Source organism: Drosophila rhopaloa, unplaced genomic scaffold (assembly GCF_018152115.1).
Source record: "Drosophila rhopaloa isolate 14029-0021.01 unplaced genomic scaffold, ASM1815211v1 contig_3, whole genome shotgun sequence".
NCBI classification, from domain to species: Eukaryota; Metazoa; Arthropoda; class Insecta; order Diptera; family Drosophilidae; genus Drosophila; species Drosophila rhopaloa.
In genome coordinates, this window is record NW_025335123.1 from 9,014,969 (window position 1) to 9,029,553 (window position 14,585).

The 14,585-nt window shown below is 37.6% G+C and overlaps 4 protein-coding genes across 23 annotated transcripts in view; 2 read left to right on the plus strand and 2 right to left on the minus strand.

Annotated features, from left to right (window-relative positions):
* Positions 1 to 1,224: 1,224 nt before the first annotated feature.
* LOC108040242 lies at positions 1,225 to 5,101 on the plus strand. 2 transcript variants are annotated; one of them, XM_017117605.2, is made up of 3 exons: positions 1,225 to 1,708; positions 2,723 to 3,595; positions 3,960 to 5,101. In XM_017117605.2, exons 2-3 carry the CDS (start codon positions 2,799 to 2,801, stop codon positions 4,618 to 4,620), a joined length of 1,458 nt encoding a protein of 485 aa, XP_016973094.1. In that variant the 5' UTR covers positions 1,225 to 1,708; positions 2,723 to 2,798; the 3' UTR covers positions 4,621 to 5,101. The 2 variants fall into 2 exon arrangements, with proteins under 2 accessions (XP_016973094.1, XP_016973095.1); XM_017117606.1 differs by lacking the exon at positions 1,225 to 1,708 and adding an exon at positions 2,562 to 2,638.
* Positions 5,102 to 6,158: 1,057 nt separating this feature from the next.
* LOC108040210 (nuclear nucleic acid-binding protein C1D) lies at positions 6,159 to 6,874 on the plus strand. Its single transcript, XM_017117540.1, has 2 exons — positions 6,159 to 6,506; positions 6,648 to 6,874. Exons 1-2 carry the CDS (start codon positions 6,234 to 6,236, stop codon positions 6,852 to 6,854), a joined length of 480 nt encoding a protein of 159 aa, XP_016973029.1. The 5' UTR covers positions 6,159 to 6,233; the 3' UTR covers positions 6,855 to 6,874.
* A 718-nt stretch (positions 6,875 to 7,592) lies between these two features.
* Positions 7,593 to 8,588, minus strand: LOC108040212 (protamine-like protein 99C). Its single transcript, XM_017117543.1, has 4 exons — positions 8,359 to 8,588; positions 7,920 to 8,260; positions 7,804 to 7,852; positions 7,593 to 7,742 (listed from the first exon to the last, which is right to left on the minus strand). Exons 1-3 carry the CDS (start codon positions 8,518 to 8,520, stop codon positions 7,834 to 7,836), a joined length of 522 nt encoding a protein of 173 aa, XP_016973032.1. The 5' UTR covers positions 8,521 to 8,588; the 3' UTR covers positions 7,593 to 7,742; positions 7,804 to 7,833.
* An 842-nt stretch (positions 8,589 to 9,430) lies between these two features.
* Positions 9,431 to 14,585, minus strand: part of LOC108040213 (disintegrin and metalloproteinase domain-containing protein 11) — a 31,416-nt gene continuing 26,261 nt past the window's right edge. For 8 of the 19 annotated variants that reach the window (XM_017117547.2, XM_017117546.2, XM_017117552.2 and 5 more), the window contains 3 exons: positions 13,188 to 13,974; positions 11,682 to 12,038; positions 9,431 to 11,023 (listed from right to left, as the gene is read on the minus strand). In XM_017117547.2, coding sequence (XP_016973036.1) covers positions 10,459 to 11,023; positions 11,682 to 12,038; positions 13,188 to 13,974 — 1,709 coding nt within the window. In that variant the 3' untranslated portion in view covers positions 9,431 to 10,458. Of the gene's footprint in view, positions 11,024 to 11,681; positions 12,039 to 12,064; positions 12,370 to 12,427; positions 12,459 to 13,187; positions 13,975 to 14,585 lie in introns of those variants that run through there. The other 11 variants (XM_017117556.2, XM_017117553.2, XM_017117555.2 and 8 more) reach the window with 7 other exon arrangements.

A 14,585-nucleotide genomic window follows, 5' to 3' on the forward strand; every position in this document is an offset into this window, starting at 1 on the left:
AAAATACACTCTTCAAAAATTAATGGCAATAAATATGTAGTGTCAGACAATAATATTTTACACTTTAACAATTAAAAAATATTAAATACTTTGAACGAATCAATAAATCGAAATAAATAAAGGTACATCATTTAAAAACTAACCCGCTCAGGTTTACGGAAAACAAATTTAACACCAAGGTTACAATATTTATTAACTTTGGGCAGAGCTTATATTAAACAGCCTGAGTTTGTTTTGCGGCTAAACAGCTGACTTTCCATCAAACTAAATGCATGGAACACATTTCATTTGAATACGTGTTTCTTAAACGATTAATATTATTAATATTATTATTGCATATTATATATTCCCCATATTTTATACATGTCAATCCATTGTTTTGTGTAAATATTTGAAGTTATAAGTCTATAGAGCTCGCATTTACAAAGCTACAAGTTAAACAGAAAAATATACAATTATTATTTATTTTCGCCATATACCTGGGCAAATATTTTTACACCATCTGGGTGTGATGGTCTTTTTGTGCAATCGGAATTTCTTGGGACTCACATATATAATATTCCACTAAAGTTTAAATGAGTTTTTAACAATGAAAATAAAACATTTTAAATTCACATTTTAATTCCAACCATTCCCCAGTGGGACCACCGTATTATTCATTGTATGGGATGGTGGTTAGCAGAAATCAGAGTTTCACATCTTTCATAAAATCCCAACCATTCCCATTACTAAACACTTTTTGGGAAGTAATAAATTATTTTTAATAAATTGATTCTTAAAAATTATATCATATTATAACCATCTAACTCAACTTAAGTCGATAAAAGAATTTAATAATCGATTTTAAAGCATCAACAGCCTTTTCCGCATTCGGTTTATTTCTTCCACAAACCCAAATTGCAATACAAAATCAAACTCAAAAAATTAAAAATTAATTTCGACAGAATGTGTCATTGTTATCATACATTGTTATTAAAGCAATTAAAAAATATTCTTGATTTGGAAATAAAAAAGGGAGACCCGAGGCTCCAATTTTTGTTAGAGTATATGGAGAGTAAATCACAATAACAAGAGAAATTCATTACAATACTGCAATAATAGGCATTGGAATTGAATTGACCAATAAGGATGTTGTATAAACCTAGTATATGATCCATTTACTCAAAAACGACATTATGAGTATGCCCAAAATACCAAGTTTTATTGCCTAACGCGTAGTTTAAATAACAATTGATTACTATAGGAGTTGTCAGCGCGAAAGACAATATTAACTTTATAGTTTAAATAAATCGAAAACAACGTTTAAAAACGGCGAATACTATTAGTTTATGAAAAACCCGATCCGACACTTAAATTTGGCTTTTATTTGTTGACAGAATGTGAAACTATACGAGACGCAGGTCGAAAAAAAAATTAAAAACGCGCGCATACAGTATGGCTTGTTGAAATAAACATTAATAAAATAACTATTTGAAAGAGATGCACAGTAAACCATGAAGAAAAGCAAATAGAAACATTCGGTAATGCCAGTGTACATATTTGTTTGTAATGTGACCGATGCAAGAATAGTGTATTTTTAAACAAGTCTCGGGCGCTGATAGCTCACGCGCACAGGACACAAGTCCTAACATAAAATTGTCGATTCCACGCCATCTATGTAACTCAAAGCGTTAAAAAGCAGCAAAAGTTTCGATTCCTTTGCAAACAGGTATGTATTAATGGGGATGTGTACATAATATACATGTAAATGCCTACATCCTTATTACTAAATATAGAAGGAGCGGAAACCATTAAAGTATTTCAAATTGTGCAAAATTATAAGTGAATATGTATGTACAAATGCTTGCGTTTATGCAAACGGTTGTGTGTGTATGTAGACTTGAACATTGCATGTGTAGATTTGTATGTTTTTTTTGTTCAAATAAGCACTGCGGCTAGGATATTATTTACTAACATAATAATCACATGTAAATAAGCGAATATGCATGTATATATGTATGTATGTATATACAGTGGCTCCTAGCATAAATAAAACAGTGAAGCTGTGAATACCATAACTGAACTTTAAACAAAAAAGCTTGAAAAAAAGGCAAATACACTGTATGTTGACAATTTTAACTTTAACAATATTGAAATAACGTAATTTACTTCAACGCGATTTCGAAATCACGAACTATTTAAATATGTATTTCAACCAACACTTTGCTTTGATAAATAAATCCGCTGCTTATTCTACCTGTTTAAATCCAATATTGAGATAAATTTTATTTTACCCTATTATTTTCTTAACTACTTTAATTAATTTCTAAATTTAACTAATAGTAAAGCGTTCCAGCTTTTGGAATTATTTTTTTTATTATATGAAAAAGATCTTCTTTTGAACAGGACATTTAAACTTTACACGTTAATTTGATTAATCATTTAGCTGTATTCTTATGTACTTCCTCAGTAGTTCTCGATCAGCGATGCTCCTCTTCATCCCTCTAAAGATTTTTGGGTACCCAAATCGTCCTAAAGTATAATCTTGTCCGTACTTATATGAAGATCTCGAAAACTACAAAAGCTACAGAATTTGGAATGTCTAGTTTGAAAGTCTGACTTATGTCCTTATGTGGCTTATGTCAGATTCATGAGAAAAGTAAACCTTTTTGATTGCTTCTTAAAATTTATAAATACATATTTTAATACGTTTGTTAATAAATGTATTTTAAATTATTTGCAGGCTTAACAAGGACCCCATCTTAATGCACATATTTTCAAATATAATTTTGTGAAAAACGGCAACTATTTTGAGTACGATGAGCAGCGTCACCCAAGAATTTTGTGTACGCTGGAACAGCCATTTGGGCAGCATTGGAGCTGCATTTCCACAGCTCTTAGCTGGTCAGAGATTCGTCGATGTAACGCTGGCCTGCGAGGGTCACCAGTTGCATTGCCATCGCTTGGTGCTGGCCGCGTGTTCCACCTACTTTGAGGCGATACTGGCAGAGCATCCGTGCAAACACCCCGTCATCATATTACCACGGGAGATCAAGCTATGGGAGATTCAAGCACTCGTGGATTTCATGTACAAGGGGGAGGTTAATGTCACACAAGCCGGACTTGGTCAGTTACTTCGCTGTGCCGAACAACTTCAGATTCGCGGTCTATACGGTTCCGAGGCGACAATAAACTACAAGAAACTGCATCAGGCAAGTCTGGATGGAGGTGTCAAGGATTTGGTATCAACACTGAAAGGCAATAAACAAGTGGATGGTACCGAGACAGATGACGCAGCCACTAACTCAACCACCTCAACGATAACCACCTCCGCTCCACCGTTACCTGTTAACCAGCAGCAACCGACAGTATTGAAGCGAGAGAACCAGGATGTGCGCCAGCGACCACAGCTAAATGGTAGTAATGCTCAACAGCCATCGAAGGCGACCTCTGCCGTTGTTTCCGGCAGCCACTCAAATGCAGCAACTGAAGATGACTCTGCCGATGAGGTCTCCAACAATTGGAATGCCTACAGGGATCATTTTGAGGATTATAAGGTGTCTGCGCCAGCCGTTACCAACAACATGAATGCCCAACTATCTCTTCAGCAGACTAGGTTCGTAATAATAAGTGTCCGCTATTTGAATTATATTTTTATATTATTGTGTTTTGCAATATGCAAATAATGTAACCACAATAACTTGGAAATGCTGTTAAAACCACAATTTTTTTTGTATAGAATTCAAATTCAAATTGTTTGTGTAAGACAAAAATGAACTTTTTAAAATTGAGTTCATAAATATGCTGTTGTATATATTTTTCAACTTAGTTCAACTTAGTTCAGTGTTTACAGCTATGGCAAATTATGGCTGCCAGGGGACTATGTTCATAATTTTTTTTTAATCTACATGAGATAATTTAACCTTTTCAAACGATAATCTCAGAAAGCATTATGTATCCTAATACCTTATCTTTTACAGGATACAACTGCAACTGCAGCAGCAGCATTATTTGGATTCTAATGTTGAGGACGACCACAACTATGTAGCCGCTCATGATGAAAATAATGATAGCAGTTTTACAGCAGGAGTGGGCTGCGCATCCGGTCTGTCTGTCAGCCTTGACACTGATCTCGACACATCTGCAAACACTTCCGTTGGATTGATGCACAATTCAATCGATGGCTATACTTCATACAAACGTGTCCGGCGTTCTGAAGCATCGCTAGCACAAGCGGCCAAATGTGTTTCGAAAGGCGAGACATTCCAAACTGTCAGCAATATGTTCAATATTCCCGTCTCCACCATTCGCTTCTATATGGCGCGAAAAGGAATTCTTCCGAAACGAAAACGTGGCCGTGGAGCTTCCCATGCTGGAAACATAATAATCACAAACTCAGGAAAACTCTCAACCGTCCCTGCGAACGTAACTCATCCCCAGTCTCATCACATGTCTTTGGACAGCATACATCTAAAGGCCGGCATCACGAATACCAGCGGTAGCAATAGTCCAGCGACTGCTACGGCTACGTCAATGTCACCATCGTTTGACATGGCCACATCAGCGGATATCGTGCCTTTTCACCTCCATAGTGATGCGGCGGATTACAAACTGAACGAACAAAAGTTGCACATGATCTAACCACGCAGATTGCTAAGCTGTACTTTACTAGTAAGGCATATATATTAATGGAGAGCGACTTTCGAGCAGTTAAAGTTTGGGAAGCTGCTTTTTTTTCAATTTTGGGATACGCATCGGCTCGTGTGGGATCTTTAGTCATAACATAGTCAACGAAATACTGTACAACTTTTTTCCTTATATTTTTTTATTACTTTTGAAGTCAATAGTTTTATCATTGGTTCATTATACATACTGTTCAACCATTATTGATCATCAAATTATTTAAAAAATTATTACAGTAGACGTATTCTATATTCAAGGACTTTGACTAAAACTTGCGTAAAAATTTAAAAAATGTTTTTTGTCGCCCAGTACTTTAAGAAATTACTGTATTGTTATTAAGCTAAATAAAATCAAACCTGGAAACTTTAACTAGGTTTTTGTGTGATTGAAAATATAAGATGACAATTCATAATAAAAATTAAATGTCGTAAAGACATAATCATTATGCTTATAACAAAACAATGTTATTACAAAACATTATTTGTGGTATTATATGTTAATTACTTTCGAATTGTTTGAAGCAATATAGTTTTTTCAGAGGGTACACAATATTTACATATTCGTTTTGAGCATGAACCGGCGAGTAGTTATAAAGTCAACGTCAAACCCTTAATTTTTTTATTTCAAAAGTATATATAAGTTAAATTAAAAGCCAGCTTTTTTTCAAAATGTATAATTTTTATTTTATATTATAAGAAAGATGAGTGTTGTGAAAGTAGTATTAAATTCAGAACAGAATCATCCACTCACTTGGGTAACCCCGCCTAAAGCGGGGTCCAATGTGATAGATCCAGTTGGGGAAGGTAAGTTTAGAAATCGAATTTCAAGTGCCGGAAGGATCAAGATCACAAAGTCAAAACTTAAAAAGTATTAACTTCAGGATCTAAGGAGTCTTTACATGGAGTCGTGCGATGCCCTAGAAATAGGAGATAATCACATGTTTGGAACTGCAGAGATAAACATTATCCAGGTACAGCTACGGAGCCATTAAGAGCAATATAATACGAGTATTCTAGCATAAGCTGTAGATGTAAGTTTATAAGTAAGTCTATTCAATAAATCCCATTATGTTTATCCATCGAAATATCCCTGAGTTATCTTTGGTCAGGGGCAGTCGCGTTATTAAAATTTGTTACAAATGTTAAATAAAAGGAAGTAACATATTTCAATCAGTCAATACAGTAAAAAGTACATATAAACCATTGGATGACATAGTATCTATACGCCTTTCGGATACATTTTTCTGAGCCAACCAAGCTGCCTTAGTTCCATTTTTGAAATACCAATTGATATTTTATTTTAATTTATTTATATAATTTATTATTTATTTATATTTATATTTTACGTGGTTGCCATTGATACAAATAAAAAAATATAAACGGTAATTTTTAGTATTCCCTACTATTTTTGTAAACGCTATTTAAGTGGAACCGGGGCATTAAAAGGAAGTTAGTATTATTACTATTTGTAAGCAATATGGTATTTGTTCTCGCACATGTGATGGTCACACTTCGGCATTTAATGTAAATATTACCACGCCGTTTAAAGAGATTCCATTATATTTGTAAATAATGTCCCAAGGAAACAATGACGATTGTAAAGGCTTGCCGATTGGTTTCACCCTGGACCAACGACTGCAGGATGACAAAAATATGCAAGGAATTTTAAAAACCTTTTACAGTGCCATTGAAGTATTGGAGGCTGACCTAAAAAAAGCACTTGCACTTCAAGAAAAACGCAATTTACCCCTAAATGAGCAAATTAAACTGGATAGTTACTTAGCATATTTAACCAGCACATTGTTTTGGATACACTTAAAATTACAGGGAGTCGATGTCTCAAAGGTGAGAGAAAGAAAAAGAATTTATCATTGATACTTTAGAAGGATTTATGTGAAAAAATAACTATATATAATGCTTCAAAATGTCAACTTTAAAAACTTTCTGAAACATGCTTATTACTAATTTGTTTTCTTCTTATTTTAGCACGGAGTGTTGCACGACTTGGCCCGTGCCAAAGAGTTACTTGCCCGCGATAAGGAAATAAACGCTTCGCTCGCGGCTCCAAGATTGGACATGCCGGCTGCCAAGCGCTTTATTGCCGCTGGAACCCATACCCGATTTGTCGACATGGACGGAGTTATGGTCACCGAAAAGCAGTATAACCAAAGTCTGAAAAAAGCTGCCCAATAAAAGTATCAAATTTAAAAATAGACACTTAATTCCTTTACTATACTATTGAATTAAATAATAATTTATGTTCTTAATTGAAAAGTGGAACCATCAAGGTAAGTATTCTCCTTTTGGGGAATATTGTCCCCATATTATTGATGCATAAAAGGTGTTTCCTTATTTGATTTTGGATTTAATGATATTAAAGCCATTTATAACCCAAAAATTCTTTATTAAACCATTATGTTAGACAAAAACAACAAGAAATGCAAAAATTCTAATCAATTTAGGTCCTTAGCTGTACAAACCAGTCATTCTTTTAACTTTTAGTAGTATTTTGGCAAACTTAGAAAGTATAGCCCCTAAACAAGTGTTTTTTTTTGTCAAAATTCAGAGAAAATCAACTCAAATTTAATTTTTTGAATAATTATCCTGGGAGATAGTGGTCGAATGTTGGAATGGAATTGAATTTCTTATTAAATTAAGGCAGGTAAAAACCAGTAATTGAATTGCTTTTAACCCATGGATTAGATATATTTGCAGTACACAGTGCACTTACAGGTTACATCGATGACGAGAAGAAACACGGCTAAATGTTTTGTTAAATGAGTATCAATGATAAATAAATATGTCAAAAAATACAGTTTAATACTGCTGGATGAAATGCGACTTTCACAAATAACACGAGACACACATATATTAATCCCAATTGCTGTTTTTACCAATACTATTTAACATTAATTAAAGAAGATTGGAGTGTTCTAAGTTACGATTTGAGTAAATTTTATTAAAATTTGCTTAGCGTACAATAACGCTTTAGCGAAATATTTCGTCCAAAAATATGGTAATTCAAATTAACATTCCATTTTTGAGTATAAAGAAAATGCTTATGATCTTGTCTTTACAATCCTGAAATAAAAAAACGCATTATTTTATATAATATAATTTTTATAATTATAGATAATTTTACCTTTTCTAAACTGGGCTGTGAAATATTTTCTTATGCTTTCTTTATAATACTGAAATGAAGCAAAGCACTAAGATTACAAATATTCATATATCTAATATATGTATCGAGGATCTTACAAAGGTGGCCTTTCAAATTGTTGGCGCTGTTTTTCATTTAGTTCTCCCCATTTTCGAGCTGCCATTACTAACAATTCCTCGAAAGGTAAACGTTTGTTTAGTCTGCTAAATTTGCGTAGAAAGTGGATATAGCCACAAGCAGTGCCCGAATGACTTGCGTCATCGTTATTCCACTTCAGAGAACTTTTTGGCTTCGGCTTAGACCTTTTGGAGCGCAATAGGGCCCTCTCAGACGCCCTCTGTCGGGAATATGGAGAACCTATGCACATCTGGGAATCTTCTCCAATCTGCTCGCATTCAGACGACTGGGAAGTGCTTGCTTCGGGAAATACAGGATCGATCTAATATCAAATAAAAATGTATACTCGTCAAGATTAGCTATATTATATGCCAGACATCTCGGGAGCACTTGTTTGGTTTGGTTTAGTTCAATACTTACCACGTCGGCATAACATTCCTTTTCACTGGGTGTTAGCCGAGCCCATTTCCTACTTGCAAAACGCAACAATTCCCTAACGGAAATAGGTAACCCGTGGCACTGCTCCTTGTATGCGTTGAAAAAGTTGAGGAATGGACTAGAACTTGATTGCTCTTCCTCCATTGTATAGTTTTGGACAAACGTAGAATTTTTGTTTCGAGTGTTAGCTGCCCCAAAAACTGATTGTGACTGAGAAATCCTTTCGCCCCGTATGCTAAGTAGAGCTGAAGGCTTTCTCCACGCATACTATGTAGATCAGAACTTGAGCTATTGTGTTTCTAAAGGTCGGTTTCTCGTCCCCCTTTCAAAAATTATTTAGTCGAATGTTGGAGTGGCATACCTTATTGAATTCGATATTACATTTCCAATAAAGTGGCATTCATAGATAAAAAATTTTATTTTTCGAAAAATATCATGTTGGTACCCCTTATGAAAAATATTTTGGCTAAAATGCGGGAAAAATTAGCTTTGATTTTTCAATCAAAACCTTGGGAAATAGTGGTCGAATGTTGTCTTATCTCATCGAATTCGTTATTAAATGTCCAATAAAGTGGCATTCACAGATACAAAATTAATCAAAAAACATCATTAGGGTATCCCTTATGAAAAATATTTAGGCCAAAAACCAGGAAAAATCGGATCCCCTTTTTTGATTCTTTAGTTAAACCTTGGGAAATTTAAATAAAAAACAAAATAATTTTTTTATTTTTGTTTAATTTTACTTAACTTTTCATTTGGCATCTTGACACTAATTTAACATTAGTTAGACATCGTCTTTTAAAGAAGTTTTTGATTTAATTTTGTTTTTGTAAGTTACGCCACGTTAAAAAAATCTGACGATGTCATTGTCTTAAAAGATAGTGGCAATCCACTTATTGACGTGGCTATCTCGTGACATTTAGCGAATACTTACGTTACACAACAAAATAAAAAATATGTGCTTAATCCCTTTCACCTGAAATGAACGATTTTATAGTATAGATCCCTCTGGTAAATACATAAGCCAGACCCAGTTAAGACAAAAATAATCTTGTAAAGCTGGAAAATAATTTAATTCGTACGTTTCATTCTAAATGGCTTAATTTACGGTACAATACGATATATTACTGATGTTTCAAAACCGATAAATTAACATTAGCATTGTCCTTAATTTTATGTTGATCATATTCATACTTTAACCATACAGATATTTATATTTCCGATTTAATTTTTTCCATTTTCTTGAATTATTAATTAATTATGTATATAGCGTTTTGTTTTTTTTTTTTTAAGATTATTGAACGAGAACTGGCAATATAGCCCAAAATTTTCTATCAGTCGGTGTAAGATTGCCCCAATAAGGGGGTTTTTAAAGCCCGGGCTGGGCCCAGTGCACAATTGTATTTTTCCTGCCGCTTATCCGTGACCATCGAAATGTTCAAGTTCTCTACACGTCCTGCAAAGGATCGTATAATTTACTAACTAGCATAAATATTAATTTTTTATATTTACAGCTGCGTGTTTTTATTTTGTGAAAGTTTTCCTACTCGAACGTTGGCATTGCTTGGTCCGAGGTATGCAAAAAATATGTAAATATTTCCCAATTTTTATTTTTATTTCGTTAATGTATCTTCACTATACGTATGCACGACTATGAATATCAATTGGGATGTACTCACTTAATAAATTGTTTTATGTTTTAATCTATGAATAAAGTATGGCTATGTATTTACCACTCACACATAAGAATACACATTTTTGTTGCTTGTTAAGTTTTCCTCTTTGTTTTGCTTCTCTTCATTTACGTTAACTAGTTTTTTCACATTTACATATAGTTACTTAACTACTTAGCTTAAATTTATTTATGTGCTTATACACGAGCAACGTATTGAACTATGCTAAAGTAATCATAAAGGTCGATACAAATTTCATTATTAGAGAGAAAGCTAGCTGCGCGCTGGCTCCGGGCACATGTGAGTGGGCGTGGCAGATGCTGATGCTGATGCAGATGCAGATCCTGATGCAGATGCTGATCCTGATCCTGATGCTGATTGTTGATCCATGCGTGAAACTGATTCAACATCAATGCTTATATTCCGGGTAGCAGCCATTCTCGATGACTTGTTCGGACTGACTGTTGTTGCTGCTGCTGGTATCGCCTGATTGCTGCTGAAGCTGATGCGGATGCTGATGCTGATGCGGATGCTGCTGATAAATTGGCAGCTGGAGGAGCTGCTGCTGCTGCTGACTTACTGCCGCTGTGTCTGCCGACTGCAAAGCGCGACGTATGGGCGGCTGGATAACACTTCCACTGCTTTCCGTTTCCGTTGAGGGTGGGGATGGATAATAGTCCCTCTGACTTACACTTATACCATTTGGGACGACTGGCAAAGCCATTATGGAATTGCTGGCCACCGTCGCCGCCGCCGCCGCTGCCGCTGCGGAGGATTGATGATCGCCGTGGTGCTGATGCGGATGCTGGTGGTGGAGTACGCTGTTCGATATAGCCCCCGAAATGGGTCCGACGTCGATGTATGGTTGGGAATCCGACATTGTACCGGATGGCGGCTGGTCCAATACCACGACGGATACCACATCCTCACTCGCCCACCGGGCTAACTGTTGTTGAGCTTGAATAAAGTCATCACTAGAAAATAATAATCGTAGCAGGAACAACGGTACATGGTAAGAACAAAAGGAGGCCATCGGGGATTTGGATTGGAAATTCGGTGAGGATTGGTCAGTAGACAGGTTGGGAAAGATCTAATCTAATAAGTATTAAAAAACGAAAGAAAGACGGCTCCGCTAACCCAAACATATACCCTTGCAGGTTCATTGGTAGCTTTTTGAAATCATATATAACGACTATAACTCGATTTAATACAAATATTTTTCAAAAGTCCTTAATTAGCAAAAGCTTTATTCGATTTCATTGGCTTAGCTCTTTTTTGTGTATAACTCTGCGGAGGTATACAATTGTTTTGGGCTAGGGACTCAACCAAATGATAAACCAAACAATTACAAAACGGGTGTTAAACTGCTGCTAAACGATGAATCAGTGCCCCGTAGAATACCAATTCACATACATATGTATGTATGTATATCCTCTCAATACTGAGCACTATATTAAATCCAATTAGAAATGCTCGGCATAAGGAAGATGGCAAAAATACAGGTTTCACAGGCTCGAATGCTGTATGTAATTGCGGCTGCTTCATCGTCTGCAACCAGCCTCTCACGAGGACAGGACATTGGTAATGGCCTGGCTATGGTACGACTAGACAGAAGTAGAGGCGCAGACCTACCTTTCGCTATCTGGTGTCTCGTGGCAGTCTAGCCGGGCGTCAACCACGTTGCGTTCGTGGTGGTCGGCGGTCTCGTAGATGCCCTCGTCCTCCTGCTGCAAATGGGTGTGCGATGAGTGGTGCGACGAGTGCGGACCGTGCGTGGCATGTCCGTGGGCGTGGGAGTGGTGCGTGTGGTGCCCGAATGCGTGCGGTGAGTGGGACTGGTGCGGCGCGTGTCGTCCAGAAGATGCCGGCTGGCGGTAGCGTCCGGCGAACGTGAACCGAGACTCCTCATCGGAACGGGGACGACAGCTTCTGCTGTAAGACGCATGAATTGTAGCGGTTTTCTGAGATTGTGGTATTTGCTGATTGGAGCTATAGGCGATAAGGATAAGAAGGCAAGCAAATAATCAAATTATTTAGTGGCATGGGAGTTAATGGGGTGGGTGGGTGGTTCAGTTGGCTGGCTGGCTGGCTGGTGGATTGGGGCTCGAAACGACAGGCAAACGAGAGTTGGGCGTTGGACTGAGGCTGGGGTTGAGCCTGGAGCCTGGAGCCTGGAGCCGAGGGACCAAAACAGAGACCACCGATAGCCATGAGGAACTTAAGAGCAATGTCATCGCATTTATATATAGTTTATACAATGCTTGTGAAAAAATGTGCAAGTGATTACGTAAAGAGGAAAACGATGTGAAGTCAATAGACCCTTAAGAAATAAGACCACAAGATGGTATTAAGTTTAGTTAGTTAGAGTGGCAACCAACCTTTATCACACAAGGTATTCCAGCCTGAAGCCTGCAAGAAATGCGAATATAAATTGGCATTGGCTTGAATTACATTTATTATACTGCAGTACAAACAAGCAGTGGCTTTCATGCCTTAAATGGTAGGTCAGTTTTCTGTTTAAATTAACATCATGAATTTGTATATGCTTTTAATGAGTATGAAGCTTTTTTAGTCATTGCAAGTTATTATGAAAATGTGATACTCTCAAGCCATCAAATATATTTGGGTAATTAATCACTTGCTCTACGATTTAGATATAGTATGTATTTAGTTAAATTGGAAATTTTGGTACCATAGTTAGACTATTGGAAAAACAAAACGCGTTGAGTATTAAGAATACGGTTAATGAGAAGCAACATTTCACTGCCTACTTTTAATATACCATGTTACAAAGCATTACAAATATGTAGGTGTAAGAACATCTAAGAAATCGCAGCAGTTAGTCATTTATGTTGATTTGGTGTGTAAACAAATGAAGGACTTTTTATGTGGACAGGACAGAACGGGACAGGACAGGACAGGACAGGACTGGACAGGTCAGGACAGGTCAGAACAGGTTAGGACAGGACGGGACAGGACAAAACAGGACAGGACAAAACAGGACAGGACAGGACAGAACAGGACTGGACTGGACACATAAGCAATTGAAGGGCTTTTCGGGCTAAGGCTGTCTGACTCGGTAGTACCAATATTCAAAAGGTTACGGTGATTAAGATCTGAAGCAGAAATAACACTAACCCTTGAGATGACTCACTACAAGCTGCGGAACTTTCTAATCTATAGTGGCGATCGGCTTCTGTTTCCGACATGCGTATATCCTCGGAGCCGCTGGGGCTCATGTGCCGCGACGAGTGGTGCTCCAGCTGTCGGATGAGGTCCTCCAGATTGCGTATGCGCAGCGGTCCCGTCGATGGTGCGTCATCATCGTCCAGCTGCTGCGGCTGCAAGGGTATCGCCGACGGCTGGTGCAGCTGGTGCTGCGATCGATGGTGGTGGAGCAGCGTGCTCCCGTGCGGTATACCCCCCGAAATGGTGGCCGATCCGCCCCCGGCGGCACCCACACTCGATCCGAGTCCCATGCCGCCGAGTCCCGCTCCGCTGCCGTCGAGGATGATCGCGTGCACGGCCGCATTGTCGCAGATGTTCTCCCGCGAACTCGACTTGGACCCGATGTTCCGCTTGTACTGCTCGGCGGAGTAGCCCAGCTGGGAGTTGCTGCAGTCCTGCAGCGTCTTGCGCAACATCTCCTCGCTGAGGCTGCCACTGCCGACGGGCGTGTTGCCAGTGCCGGTGCCGCGGTGGGTGGCCGCGTTCCGGAGCGCCTCCAGGATGTCCTCGTGATAGCCGTTGAGGGACTTCAGCGTGCGCTCCACCTCCGAGGCCGCTGCTCCGCCGCTTGTCGAGGCCAGGGTGCCGTCTTGGGTTATAAGCTCGAGGTTGTCCGACTGATTGTCATCGCCCCATTTATCTTTTAGCTGCTCACCGTGCACCAGACCGTAGCCGTGCTTCTTTAATATACCCTTCTCTGTGTGGCAGCCAATAATAATGCATTAGGTTTGAAGTTAGTATTAAGTTCCAATGTGCATGTAAAGAATATACAAATTTGGTAGAGAAAGGCACGAGACTGCAAAACAGCGATTATAGTGGATGGACTTATACTTAATTGCACAAGAAACGTACATAAATATTTATTTACTTGGACTTGAAATTTGATTAATTTTTGTGTACTTGTATACCCCTGCAAAAAGTCTCCTAATTTACGTCGAATGTTCTAAGTCATTTTTCGACCCCATTTCAGTGCATATATATTTCTGATCATCATTACCAGGCGAGTTAAGGTTAATTAAACAATTCAAAGCTTCACATCACAATAGGTTCAAAGTTCAAATTATATTCAGAAATGTTTTTAGCTTATTAAAGATTATAAAGTTATAGTTATAGATAATATTGGAATCTGATATATTAACCAAAGTCAAATCTTAAGAGAACCTAGTACTTGTAAATTTATGAAAAATATCGTATAATTTTCGTTTATGCGGACATACGGACATACGGACATACGGACAGAGATATCGACTCGGCTGTTGATGCTGATCAAGAAAATATATACTTTTTCAGGGTCGGAGAAGCTTTTTT